Source organism: Megalobrama amblycephala, unplaced genomic scaffold (assembly GCF_018812025.1).
Source record: "Megalobrama amblycephala isolate DHTTF-2021 unplaced genomic scaffold, ASM1881202v1 scaffold391, whole genome shotgun sequence".
NCBI lineage: Eukaryota > Metazoa > Chordata > Actinopteri > Cypriniformes > Xenocyprididae > Megalobrama > Megalobrama amblycephala.
In genome coordinates, this window is record NW_025953355.1 from 156,827 (window position 1) to 170,919 (window position 14,093).

At 37.6% G+C, this 14,093-nt stretch overlaps 3 protein-coding genes across 3 annotated transcripts in view; 1 reads left to right on the forward strand and 2 right to left on the reverse strand.

The window, feature by feature from the left end:
- Window positions 1–14,093, reverse strand: part of LOC125261321 (zinc finger protein 226-like) — a gene marked incomplete at its 5' end in the record, with an annotated part of 54,887 nt that overhangs the window by 32,800 nt on the left and 7,994 nt on the right. Inside the window, one exon of the mRNA XM_048179892.1 lies at window positions 10,332–10,358. Within this exon, the coding sequence (XP_048035849.1) occupies window positions 10,332–10,358 (27 nt within the window). The remainder of the gene's footprint in view (window positions 1–10,331; window positions 10,359–14,093) is intronic.
- Window positions 3,715–7,044, forward strand: LOC125261315 (RING finger protein 141-like). Its single transcript, XM_048179885.1, has 5 exons — window positions 3,715–4,696; window positions 5,220–5,410; window positions 5,563–5,656; window positions 6,088–6,287; window positions 6,549–7,044. Exons 1-5 carry the CDS (start codon window positions 4,407–4,409, stop codon window positions 6,737–6,739), a joined length of 966 nt encoding a protein of 321 aa, XP_048035842.1. The 5' UTR covers window positions 3,715–4,406; the 3' UTR covers window positions 6,740–7,044.
- On the reverse strand, window positions 7,233–8,698 carry LOC125261316. Its single transcript, XM_048179886.1, has 4 exons — window positions 8,517–8,698; window positions 8,023–8,155; window positions 7,655–7,859; window positions 7,233–7,537 (listed from the first exon to the last, which is right to left on the reverse strand). Exons 1-4 carry the CDS (start codon window positions 8,666–8,668, stop codon window positions 7,233–7,235), a joined length of 795 nt encoding a protein of 264 aa, XP_048035843.1. The 5' UTR covers window positions 8,669–8,698.

Below are 14,093 nucleotides of genomic sequence, written 5' to 3' on the forward strand. Positions count from 1 at the left end.
CTGCTGATGTGAGAGTACCGCTCCTACTCCTGTGGTGGAGGCATCCACTTCCACAATGAAGGGTTTGTCTGGGTCAGGGTGGACCAGGAGAGGAGCGGTGGTGAAGGCCTTCTTGAGGATGTCGAATGCTTCTGTGGCAGCTGGAGTCCAGGACAGAGACTTGGGTTTATTGCGGAGGAGGATTGTGAGCGGGCTGGTGATGGAGCTGTAGTTCTGGATGAAACGTCTGTAGAAACTGGCGAAGCCGAGGAAACGTTGGAGCTCCTGTTGTGGGTGTGGGCCAGTTCTTGATGGTTCATGCTCCGGGAGTAGATCAAGATGTTGTCAATGTAGACCAGCACAAATTTGTGGAGGAACTCCTAGAGCACCTCATGGATGAAGTCCCGGAATACAGAGGAGGCATTGACCAGGCAGTACCAGGCATCACCAGGTACTCGTAGTGGCCGGTGGGCGGTCTTGCACTCTTCCCCCTCGCGTATCCGGATGAGGTTGTATGCGCTGCGGAGGTCCAACTTGGTGAACACAGTGGCACCACGGAGATGTTCCAGGGCCGCTGGGACGAGAGGAGGGGGGTACCTGAACTTGACGGTGATGGAGTTAAGTGCCTGGTAATCGATACATGGTCGCAAGCCATGTCTGTGACAGTTACGTATTTAAAGATGTTAAATGGAATGAATGCAACATTTAGGTGAGATGCAGCTGTTGCAGTGTGAGGGAGAACAGACCAGACAACAAGGGATGCAGAAATAACCCAATATTTATTGACACGGGGAGAATTTAGACAATACAATAAAAACATGAACTCAATAAAAGAAAAAATGAGGGTGTTTCCAAAAAAAAATAATCAAGAAATAATCAAAACAAAATCCATTAACTAGCGCCCACGCCCCTAAACTAACTACTAAAAATAAAATGTAGAAACAAAACTGAAATCTTTGGCGTATGTGACGCCTTAACTAAACTTTACTATATAAATAACCAAAATACACCCACACACTAACTAACATAGAGTACTAGCTACCAGTTCGAGCCGTCACGCACTACGGAATTAACAATTGTCAGTGAGGTTGAGATTAACACTGAGTAGGGCTGTACATAACAAAGGGATCATTATTTGCCAATCAAGACCAAATCAAGTGGTTAACAGATAACGACTTCACACCAGCATACAAATGCGCACATACAATGAACATGTGAAACTTGTATCACGCTCTAACTCCATCAGGTTAACTATTACACGAGTGCATCAAACAAATCACAGAAATGCCGTCTCAGTAAACAACAGACTAAGTGAACAGTTCAAAGACTCGTAGGTTGGCTGGCTGCTTCTGGCTCAACAAAGGTGAGTGAGGTCCGAAGCCCAAACGCTTACTGCAGGTGGAACGCCGACAAAGCCCTTTAAACGATCAGTCACCCGCAGATTGGCAGAACGCTGGTCATGACGTCAGAACATCATAACATCACAAGGATGATTGCTGGTTTTCCCGTCCAATAAGATATACCTAAATAACTCAATAGATAACAAAAGAGAGGGAGGAAAAAACAAAAAATACAAAACATACGTGGAACGTAACAGTAGGCGTTCACTTTGAGAACTTCATCTTTGTTTCCAAATGCAATGACTTCAGTTTTACCTTTGTTTAACTGAAAGAGGTTTAGGCACATAAAATGTAGTCTTTAAGTGATAGGGCTAGATAAATCTGGGTGTCATCTGCATAACTGTGATATGCTATTTGGTTCTTTCTCATTATTTGGCTCAGTGGCAGCATATACAGGTGCTGGTCATATAATTACAATATCATTAAAAAGTTGATTTATTTCACTAATATTATATTCATTAATTACACACAGACTGATATATTTCAAATGTTTATTTATTTTAATTTTGATGATTATAACTGACAACTAAGGAAAATCCCAAATTCAGCATCTCAGAAAATTAGAATACTGTGAAAAGGTTCAATATTGAAGACACCTGGTGCCACACTCTAATCAGCTAATTAACTCAAAACACCTGCAAAGGCCTTTAAATGGTCTCTCAGTCTAGTTCTGTAGGCTACACAATCATGGGGAAGACTGCTGACCTGACAGTTGTCCAAAAGATGACCATTGACACCTTGCACAAGGAGGGCAAGACACAAAAGGTCATTGCAAAAGAGGCTGGCTGTTCACAGAGCTCTGTGTCCAAGCACATTAATAGAGAGGCGAAGGGAAGGAAAAGATGTGATAGAAAAAAGTGTACAAGCAATAGGGATAACCGCACCCTGGAGAGGATTGTGAAACAAAACCCATTCAAAAATGTGGGGGAGATACACAAAGAGTGGACTGCAGCTGGAGTCAGTGCTTCAAGAACCACTACACACAGATGTATGCAAGACATGGGTTTCAGCTGTCACATTCCTTGTGTCAAGCCACTCTTGAACAGACAGCGTCAGAAGCATCTTGCCTGGGCTAAAGACAAAAGGACTGGACCGCTGCTGAGTGGTCCAAAGTTATGTTCTCTGATGAAAGTAAATTTTGCATTTCCTTTGGAACTCCATGCCATGCCGCATTGCTGCAGTAATTCAGGCAAAAGGAGCCCCAACTAAGTATTGAGTGCTGTACATGCTCATACTTTTCATGTTCATACTTTTCAGTTGGCCAAGATTTCTAAAAATCCTTTCTTTGTATTGGTCTTAAATAATATTCTAATTTAGATACTGAATTTGGGATTTTCCTTAGTTGTCAGTTATAATAATGAAAATTAAAAGAAATAAACATTTGAAATATATCAGTCTGTGTGTAATGAACGAATATAATATACAAGTTTCACTTTTTGAATGGAATTAGTGAAATAAATCAACTTTTTGATGATATTCTAATTATATGACCAGCACCTGTATGTACATAAGTTACATGAGTTTTTAAGTATCTCATGAGAACTAGCCATGCTGATGGTTTTGTTGTATAAAAAGAAAGTAAATCCTTTATTGACAAATGTATATCCTAATTCTTTGACTTTTTCTAACAGTATGGTTCTCTCTGTCCTGTATGCTTCACACTCTAGCAATACATGTTCTACAGTCTCTCTTTTGTCACAATTTATGCACAGTCCTGTTGTGTGTTTCCCTAAGTGACTGAGATTATGATTGAGACCTGTAGGCTATGTCCAATTCTTAGTCTTTGCTTCCAACCACCCTGCCTCCTTGTTGTCACTTGCTTTTGTACTTTATATAAAAAAAGACCTTTGGTCTCCTTTTACCATTGTCCTTGCCATAACTTATTGACTTCTGTTTTAATGACACTTTCCATTTCTGTTTTACTCAATGGAACTGTCCATTGCAGGTCTGAAATCCGTGTATCATTCGTTCTTTTCATATTCAATTAAGAAATCAAATTCGGAAAATCGAAAAAGGACTTGTTATTTCCTTATTCGTTTACAAATACAATATTTAAAAAACAAATAATGACTGTTTTTTTGTATTTTCGATTACATGCTCAAATTGAAAATGGGAAATACGAAAAACGCCTCCACCACGAATCTGATTTTGATATTTAGTTATCCAATTTGGCATGACCCGGATGTAGCTGTGAAACAGGGTTGCCGAGTCTGCATAACAACACCCTCCCAATTGTTGATCAATCTAGCCACAAAACGGCCATCATTATCCCAACTGAATTCCAGAGGTGTTCCCCTTCTAAAAAAAATCAAATAAAAAAATGTAATAACTTTTCGGGGAGTAAAATTAGCATTTTTGGGTGGTAAATATTCCGTTCCACATCCAGGGAGGGAAAGAGGAATATTCAAGCGGGAAACCATATACCTGGCAACACTGATGAAAGAGCGCACGTGACCATCACTGTCTGACAATCGATCACAATGGAAAGTTTTGTGTTCTTTAGAGGGAACAAGCGAATCACTTTAAAAGAAAATGACCTTACAACTGACCGGCAGGTCTTCTTCATAAAGATCGGCAGGATCTTTCAGGTAAAGTTACTGTAGATTCAACTACAATTCACACTGCACCGACCAAGACACTTCACCTGGTTTCGTCGGATCAGTGTTTTGGCTCTATTGGCAATGGTTTAGGTAATTTGTTGATTGTAGAACGTTGTCGGAGTCTGTCGGTGTAGGGTGAATTGGCCTTTATTTGGCAAATTTTTAGTGAGAAAATCGAATGTATATAATTGAATTGAATCCATGTGCTAGGTCTTAAAGTGACATCAGGCTAATATACCTCTCTATGTATATTAAAAAAATTCACTATGCTCTTTACAAAACTTTTGTTCAGAATACACCATTTTGATGTTCTGTCAGAAGGGAGGCCCACTGTCTTTGAAAACAATTGGACGCCATCTGTTAAATTACACCATTGTTAAATTACACCATAAATTCCAGTGGCCTGATAAATATCCTGAACTTGTTTATGTTGAAAATAAATATCTTAAAGGTCCATGGCCCCAGTTTGTACATCACTGATGACAACAATGTGGCTCTGTTTCCTGAGCCTGATGGCCACTTCAGTCTTCTTGACCTCACAGTAAGGGGTCATTATGAGGTGCACGGTGAGAGCATCAGCGTGGAGTGTTCACCTAATACACCTGTAACGCCCAACCCTACTCGCTTTTCCTTCCACCGGCCAGTCAGTGCAGCAGCGGGTTCTGCAACTGGTTCTTCTGCAGTTCCAAGAGCAACTATGCCAAAAACTTTCCAAAGGTAACCAAATTAAACAATTCCTCTTTGTAAAAACTTGAAACAACTAAATATGTTACACCTAGTACATAATTTAAGCATCACAGTATAATAGTATATAAAACAATTGAAGACTTTACATGCTTTCAGTGCATTAGTTACTTTGCCATCCAGTCACACAAGTTAATTGCCAAAAACATAAAAATGCTGCATGCATGTAAACATATACCCCTGGTTTCATAGACAAGGCTTAAGTCTAGTCCCAGACTAAAATGTTTGTTTGAGATGTTTTGAAAGCAACTTGCACTAAGATATCTTAAAATGTTTCAGTGCCTTTGTTTTGTCTCAAGATGCTCACCAGTAATGTTTTTTTTTTATTTTTTTTTTTTATACGGAACATTTATAAAAGCTACTTAAATGCCCTAATTGAACTAAGGCCTAATCCTGGCTTAATATAAGCCCTGTCTGTGAAACCAGGCCATAATGTACATGAAGAGGATTCTAATATCAAATGTGCAAAAATGCTTTTGTTTTTATAATTATTTAGGAATATTTTCATTGCTGAACTTCATGATGGCAAGTTGGAGACCAACAAAACGTTAACGGTGCGTTTTTCTGAGTTTGAGTCTTCTGTTTCGGGTATTCTGAGTAAAGTTAAAGAGGCCCTTGGACAAGAAGACTCACTGATCCTGACTGATGGGCAAGGAAAGGAAATCCTGGATTCTGAAGGAACCAGAGGTATAATTAACATTTTGTATTTCTTATTATAGCAGCATTTTCACTGCCTCAAGAACACAACATATAAATACAGCATACTTTGTTTTAAATGCTTCATAATCATGTTAGAAATTATTCCAAATCTTTTGTTTTATAAATTATTTACTATACAGGATCAGCATACTGGAAGCAGAATGCACGGAAAGTATTTGCTGTGGCGCAGGAAGAATTCCTGCAGCTACGAGAAGGTAAAAGGAGGAGACTGAGGTACAGAAACTGCTGCATTTCATTATTAATTAAATTCATTACAATTTCAATCACATGTGTATGGATTGTCAACTAAATTTGCTAGATATTCAGTATTTTCTTAAAAGTATATTTGAGAATTCAGGTCCTAGTGCAGATGCACAGCATCACTTGGGCTCAGTTGGGGCCACTAAATTCAGATGAGTTGATGGACTGGGACCTTAATTACTCTGTTTATTACAACAATTACTTTTGCTTAACATGTTATTTAAAGTCACAGGTTAATACATAGGATTACAGTTAGACTGCATGAAGCCCTTGAGACTTTAATAGGTTTATAATGATCAAAGTATAGTTAAAATGATTGTATCTGCTTACTTTCACTGTGAATACACTATCTGTTGAAAACAAATGTAATAATTTTTGCCTTGTATGATTTAAATGTTTTCCAGTCGAAGAGAAGATACTGGCCTCCAAGAGGTTGTGGACACTATTGAAGAGGTTGTGGCAGCAGCCCAGGGACTGCAAGCAGTGTCCACAACGATGAAAGAGCTAATGGAATTTGCCAATTCCAGTCGGAGGACGACAGTATCCCTTACAGATGCAGAAACCACAGCTGTCAGAGATGCTTTTGCGTGTATAATCTGCAAAGGTTTGTATAATTTTATATTTTATTCTTCAAAATAATATTTTAAAATATTATTAAATTGTGTAAAATCATCAAGCAGTGACTGAACCTACCATTTTATGGAATAAGAAAACAATATATAATTTGTTTGTGCTAATCTAAACTTTATGAATACAACTGATTTACCACTTTACACAAAGACAACAGTGTTCCACAAATGTATCGAATAGTTCTCAAATACTGTAACTATAGTATTTAAAACTGTTTTCTGAATCAAATTTCCAGGTCCAATGAACGAGCCCATGGTTTCATCATGCTGCCAAAGCCTTATTGGCTGCAGGAGTTGCATTGAGGAATGGCAAACAAATTCTCCCTCCTGCCCAAAATGCCGTGCTGGTGATTCTGGCAACAACATACAAAGACTCATGGGCCTATCTGATGCATTGGCTGCACTCAGAAACATATTCTTGGATTAATACTATGTACTAGTATTATCAAACGTTGCACAATTGCGTTTTACTGTTGTTCTTACTGTTGTTCCTTCATCTCAAGATATGCAGTTCTAGTGCACAGTTAGATGTGCATCATTCCATTTGGTTATTTCATTTTGTTTTGCATCCAATCTGTGTATTGTATTATCCAATACAATTTTACACAACTGTTTTTTTTGTTGCAAAATACAAACTGAAGCAAAATGTTTAATATATTTATGTCTTTGTATTGAAGAGTTTGAACAAGACATTTTAAATACAACAGAGTTCTTGGCAAAAAATAGACTTGTCTGTTTATTCAACTGAGATTTGGGCATGGTGGCAGCTAAATACATGCATACAAAAATTTAATCCATTATTTGTATACCCAAGCTGATTTTATTGACTTCACAGTAGAAGTCTACTTACATGCCTAATTAATACTGCCTAATTAAGACTTCACTGCTTAAAAAAAAAAATAGAGAATTAATGTCACTTTTCATACATATCTTTGGGTTACATTTATGAGGTAAAGCAATGCATCCTGAAAAAGGCTATATTCACCGTTCACTGCTTCATTGAAAAGTAGAGAGATGTCTGGATACTTTTCTACAAAGTCCTGCTCTGCATGACATCTGTCCTCCTCAGAGGAAAAGGGGTCCGTTCCAAAGGTAGACGTCCAAGTCAGCGACGATCCCAACTCCTGCTCGTACATATTTGCCACAACAGAGGCATTGGGCAGCAGCTCATCTGAAATTTTTGATGGACATCCACTTGCTGCAAGTTCATTGGGTATTCCACGGCCTAAAACAATTAAGCATGGTAAACAGCAGCTATCAAAGTGAATGGGCCCTGAAAGTGAATGTGCGGTGATTTTAAAGTGCCTATTCAGAAAAATATTGTAAAGTCCTCAGAGCATACCTGGGATCCTATGAGCATTCCATGCCTGCACTACTCTATTTAGTCCAATTTGGCTTAACTGACATGCCAGGTTTGAAGTGCAGAATTTAGTCATACTGTCCTCCATGTTGATGACTTCTTGGTCTAGCAGGTGCACCAGGGCCTGTTTCAATGGGTAGTTCACCCGATTGTTCACTTCAGGCCAAATCCTTTCAACTCTAAGATTCTGAAAAACAATGTTTCATATTCTATGAAACACAATGAAGAACGTATGAACTAATAAGGAAAATAAATTGCCAGTTTGAAATGCACATATGTATTATTAATTACATATTTTTATATTGGTTGTAGTAGTCTTATAACTGTTATCAGCATTGCAAAAACCTCACCATTGTTGAAGCTGTTTGGAGGTATGGTTGTCTGCGTCTTGACAGCTTCTCTTGCATGTATAGGGACATGTAAAATTCCCTACCATGGTCAACCCTGAGCTGGTCCCACATGCCATAGTTAACTACAGCAGATCTGAAATAAAAAGATGTAAATTTGTTGCACATGAAAATTCTGAGAAATGCAAAGACAATTTTTAGCATTTTTTTATGTTGACAGCAATGCATATTCACTGAGTAACATTTCAGTATGGCAAACACATAGTCACTATTAACTATGACTTTTGACTCCTAATTTACTGCTTATTATTAGTTAGTAAGGTAGTTGTTAAGTTTAGGTATGGGGATAGGATTAAGGGATGTAGAATATGATCATGCAGAATAATGCATTAATATGCCAATATGCAAACTAATAAGCAACTAGTTAAAAGTGAGAATTGGTCCCCATATTGAAATGTTACCATTCACTGCTTGTTACTTCCTCTGAACATGCTCACCTGTAAACTTCTTCATAAATTACGAGGTTGTTTTTCACTGGCATTGTAGCATTGGCAATAATTTTGCTGCTGTAGCCATCAACTGCCAAAACGTGCGTTACACCGAACATCACAAGCTTCTCATTTTGATCAAGGTGTAGTTTGTGGCCCATATATTCGGCATGATATGGGACTGGGTTAAGATTACGTGCACCCTAAACAAGGGGGGAACATTTGATTATTGCAGGCTTACATCTTGAACCCATAGCTCATGTATTTACAGAATGTTTTTTGCTACAAGATAATTCTTATAAATGCTGGTTATAACTAATTAAGTTCCACCACAAATACTACGAAGGAAATTTGAAGTAATCATATTTCACTAACATTCTTTTTTTGCAGGGTTAACATTTAAATGTTTTTGGAATGCTTCTGATAACAAAATGTTTTAGGACTTATGCCACAGTTTGTATGGTGTAAGGAAGTAACGAAAGGAAACAAAACTAGATGCATATATATACTTGGATCTCATGACCATGATTTGTGGAACAAGTAATCAAGATTTTTTTCTGTCTAGTAATAGAGGGTGATTGTGATGCCACTTTATCATGCTTATTATTATTGTTTAATACAGAGCACAAGTGTAGCAAAACCTACCTGCCGTCGCAATTCGTGGTATGGCTGATGAATTTCTCTCAGCAATTTTCCGACTCGACTTTCTCCTGCACGCACTCCCAGTGAAGATAGATAGCCAGTCATGAACTTGCGGCCATACGATGACCCCGTCTGTTAAGAAATTATAACCATGAAATAATGTTTGAGTGATAAGATTATTGTATCCATGACAACCAAAGACTGAGAAGCAAGATATTTAAAAAGTATACAACGGGACATTTGACTGTACATAACATTTTTGGCATTATCGATAGCCTACTGCTTGAAATCGTAATCGAAACCGGCCTACAGTAAATACATGAAACCTTAAATAAAATGGTTATTGAACTACAATAGGCTACAATAAAAAGAGCAGCGACAGGAAATAAAAATGAACACAAAAACTAGTGCCTATACTTACCTTAAATATAAAACATAATTCAACATATCATGTTTTAATAGCTCACTTTAAGCGTTTATTACAAAATAATTGCTAAAAGTAAATACAATTAAAAGAAAAAACATCTACAGTTAATTGTTTTGAATGCAAAGCTGCCTGTTTCATGAAGGACCAACTTAGCTGTGAATGCACTGTCTTGTCCCAAAACACTGGTCGAACAGTACGAATATAAATAATAATAATAAGATAAAGAAGAAGATGAAAAACCTCATAAATAGATCCAATCATAGCTGCTTCCAGTTCTGTGTCCGATACTTGTCTTTTTCGACGAAGGTTGTGTTTAAAACAGATTCGTCTAACACTCATTTCAGAGCATCGCTGGACACCCATTTGTTGCAGATGGATGGAAATCTCTGCATGAGTCTTGCCACTTTCGAATAAGCCTTTAACCAAATTAATGTATTGGTCTAGAGCGGCCATAGTAAGGTAGCCTACTGTATCTGCTACTGTTATGGTGGAACCATATGTGTGAAGACAAACTTCCGGGTCATGCCAAATTGGATAACTAAATATCAAAATCAGATTCGTGGTGGAGGCGTTTTTCGTATCTCCCATTTTCAATTTGAGCATGTAATCGAAAATACAAAAAAACAGTCATTATTTGTTTTTTAAATATTGTATTTGTAAACGAATAAGGAAATAACAAGTCCTTTTTCGATTTTCCGAATTTGATTTCTTAATTTAATATGAAAAGAACGAATGATACACGGATTATCCAGAACCCTGCAGAATGAAACACACTGAAGATACTGAAGAACAAAGAGGTTGGTGTTTATTCTTCATTCATTCATGATGCTGAACAACATTCATGTTAGAAAGATTCAACAACACATTTAGATATGCAGTTAATATAATATTCAACAAATGGTCAGTAAAGTGAGATTTGAAAAATGTTCATATTGATTATCAACATCAGGTCAAAATACATATTTTTATATCTGGTTCAAAATTTGCAACAATGTAACCAAAATTTTAGACATGTTTCAAAATAAAAAAATAGTAATATCAGTAAACACCAAACTGTATCAAGCAAATTCACTTTCCAGAATGGCTGACAGGGTTGTAAGCTTCACTTAAGCAAAAACTGATTTAAGGTTATTGATAAATTTGTACTTTTCATAAAATGTAGAAGTTATTCATAATTATATAGATTATTCTTCTTACAGTAACTTTGGTAGCAGAGGTGATGAATGTGATCAACACTGTACAGTTTGTGTAAAAACTGAGACGATGGATTGAGATTATTTTCTTGTCCTCCCATCATGCTAGAAAGAGCCCAGATGTCACTTCCTGGGTGTCACAGTTTTAAGATGAGGAAAATTCATAACAGGGTTGAGGGTCAAAATTCACTTGAGTTTGTTTTCAGTGTCCCACATTCACATGTGTGGAAGTCTGTAAAAGAAAAAGTGTGACCAACCCTTAATAATTAAACAGTTTTAGTAAAATAAATATAAATCTAAAAGTTGGTGTCAAAATATGACAATAATTGTGTCATTCATCAAAATATTGAAAAGTTCTCACTATAGAAACTTTTGATTTGTCTATAATGTTTTAAATATAATAATTGTTTCAGGGACATATAATAAATATATAAAAAGGCATCAAAGTGATCAGAATATTTCATAGCAGTTGTCTACTTCAGTACATGAAGGTTCACTTTTATGTTCTTTCACTTCATAATCCTCATTTTGAATTACTTTAATATACTGAAAATTAACTTTTTTTGTTGTGATTTCAGAGCTGATGGAAGTGAAGGAGAGTGAAGAACTGAGTGAAGTGGAGAAGGATCGTCATGACAAACCTGGAGAAAAACCTTTGAGTCTCTCAAAGACTAAAAAGACTTTTTTAAAGAAAAGAAGAGCCAAGAAATCTACAATCTGTACTCAGTGTGGAAAGAGTTTCACAACCAAACAGAGTCTTGATGTTCACATGAGAGTTCATACAGGAGAGAAGCCATTCACATGTGATCAGTGCGGAAAGAGTTTTACATCAAAACAAAGTCTTGAGATTCACAGTGCAGTTCATACAGGAGAAAAGCTGTTCGCATGTAATGAATGTGACAAAACGTTTCTCTCGGCATCAGCCCTGAAGAGACACCTGACAGTTCATGCAAAGGAGAAGCCACATTCGTGTTCTCTGTGTGGAAAGAGTTTTTCACAGCTGTATAGTTTACAAGAACATGAGAAAATTCATACTAATAGAGTACATGAGAGAGTACATGAGAGAGTACATGTGCTTTGAGTGTGAGAAGACTTTTACTACAGAAAACAGTTTAAAACTGCACCAGATAATTCACAATGGAGAAAAACCTTACAAGTGTTCACACTCTCCCGGGCGGGCGTGAGTAGGCTACAGGATGGGAGGAAAAAAACCTGAAAAAAAAAAAAAGTGCAATTTTTTTTTTATCACTAAACTACTGTCATAAAAAGTTATAGTTTTGTATATACATAACTCCTGAATAAAAATTAAAATGTGTTTGGACTGATTTTTTTTTTAAAAGTTTTGAACAAATTTGGTTTGTCGATAGTGCAAATGCAGGTGATAAGCGGTTTTATTAAGCGAGTCATTGAATCATTCATTCACGATTCGTTCAAACGGCCGATTCATCAAGAATGAGACGGGTCATGGGTCATTGAATCTTTGACTCAAACGATTTGTTCAAAACACTGAATCATTCAAAACACGATTGAGTGTTGCTATGAGATGTTGCGATCTTTTTTTGGATTCATCGGATCTATTTTCGCTGCTAAAATAGAACAAAACAGTCATTATTTCGTCTAAAATGTAAGTGACTTAATATTATTAACTTGTTTGTTGAACTGTCATATCAGTGTCACATTTTCAATCGCGAGGTGATGGTAAATTAAGTGATGGTCAATTGTCAGCTCTCTTGGTCGTCAGGTCGTGTGATGATGTATGTTGCTGAACTGTATTCAAATGTTATAAATATAAAAACACCATATTTTGAAATTGAACTGCATTATGTCAATTTAGATTATTTGTGTGTGCTGCGCTCATAGACTTTAGAAAATGGCGCTCATTTGTTTGATTTCTCCTCGAGAAGCTGTGCAAGCCTCAAAAGTTTAAAGGTGCTAAAGAGGATGTTTTGTTTTATACATTTTTGCAATATTACTTGAAACTGTCTTTACTAACTGATAAAAGACTATTTATTAGGTGCACTGAAAGTAATAATATTAATATACATCATCTGTGCACGAGGTAGGGCCTTAAAAACATCAGCCAATCATTTACGCGATCATCGCGTAAACGATTGGCCCTCTGGCTTGTCAATCACTGCCGTGACGTTCCTTGTGAGAGACGAGCGCGGCTGCACACTCCAGTAACTTTCCACACTCTACAGGCGCCGCATGCAATGTTTTTGTCAGGAGACAGGAGTAACAACTGCAGACTATGAGTTACCTGCGGTGAGTCCGACATAATGAATCCAAAAAACACGACACAGCGAATGCCGGTGGTAAACACTTGTGTTCCAATACGAGTGTTTACGAGTTTTGGGAGGCGTTCCCTCGAAATGATGGTAAACACTTGTGTATCAATACTCGTGCACGCATTTTGGGAGGCGTTCCTTTGAAATGTGTTGTGAAGGAGGGGGGTTGTTCTTACGCATGCGCTCATTTCAAAAACTCACTAACAGTCTTTGGATTCTCAGTCGATGAAAAAATCCTCTCTATCACCTTTAAGGTCCTTGCATCCTAACTGAGTTCGAAACTGTCCTATTCGTTTTTTCATATTCATCATTTGGTGGCTCTCAATTGTCAAAAACACCCCTCAAAATATTTGCAACGGATGCGAAAAATGCAGAAAATCGAACCATCTGAATTAATTTTTATGACGGATGGAAGTTTCAGAGGCTGCAAATGTATAAAACCTGAGGTTGTATTTAGTTTATATAAACTATAAACTATAAACTGCAAAGAGAGTACCGCCACCTTTTTTCCCCCACTTCAAGCACTGATTATAACACAAACAAATCATCCTCCTGGCGACTTCTTTTTTTTGTCAAAAGCGACAAATCCAGCGACTTTTGTGGTGTTTGGAGACTCGAAAGCACAAATCACTCTGCAGTGAGCCCTACTGTGCTCAACGAGCAGCGGGTGCTGCCGTGAACCCCTCTCCTATCCAAAAGCACTCACAGGCGGTCAGTCTCTCAGTAGCCTCGCGCAGCAATCCCAGCCTGCAGTCAGAGCAGAGAGGAGACACACACCCCTCCGCGTCCAGGCTGCAAATGAATCGCGCATGCACATGGCCGCTGCCGTTCCTGTCCTGGCTTACAGAGCGGAGTGTAAATGTTCACCCACTCTCACACAAAAATAAAAAACTGCATTTAAATTGACTCACGACATAGCTCTCCATTCACTCTAGTCTAGTCTCTTGCCAAGTTCACTTGTGCCAGCTCTCGCTAGTCTGTTATCAGTCTCGATTTACATAGGCCTTCACTACAAAACCCCAACAGACTTTTTAAA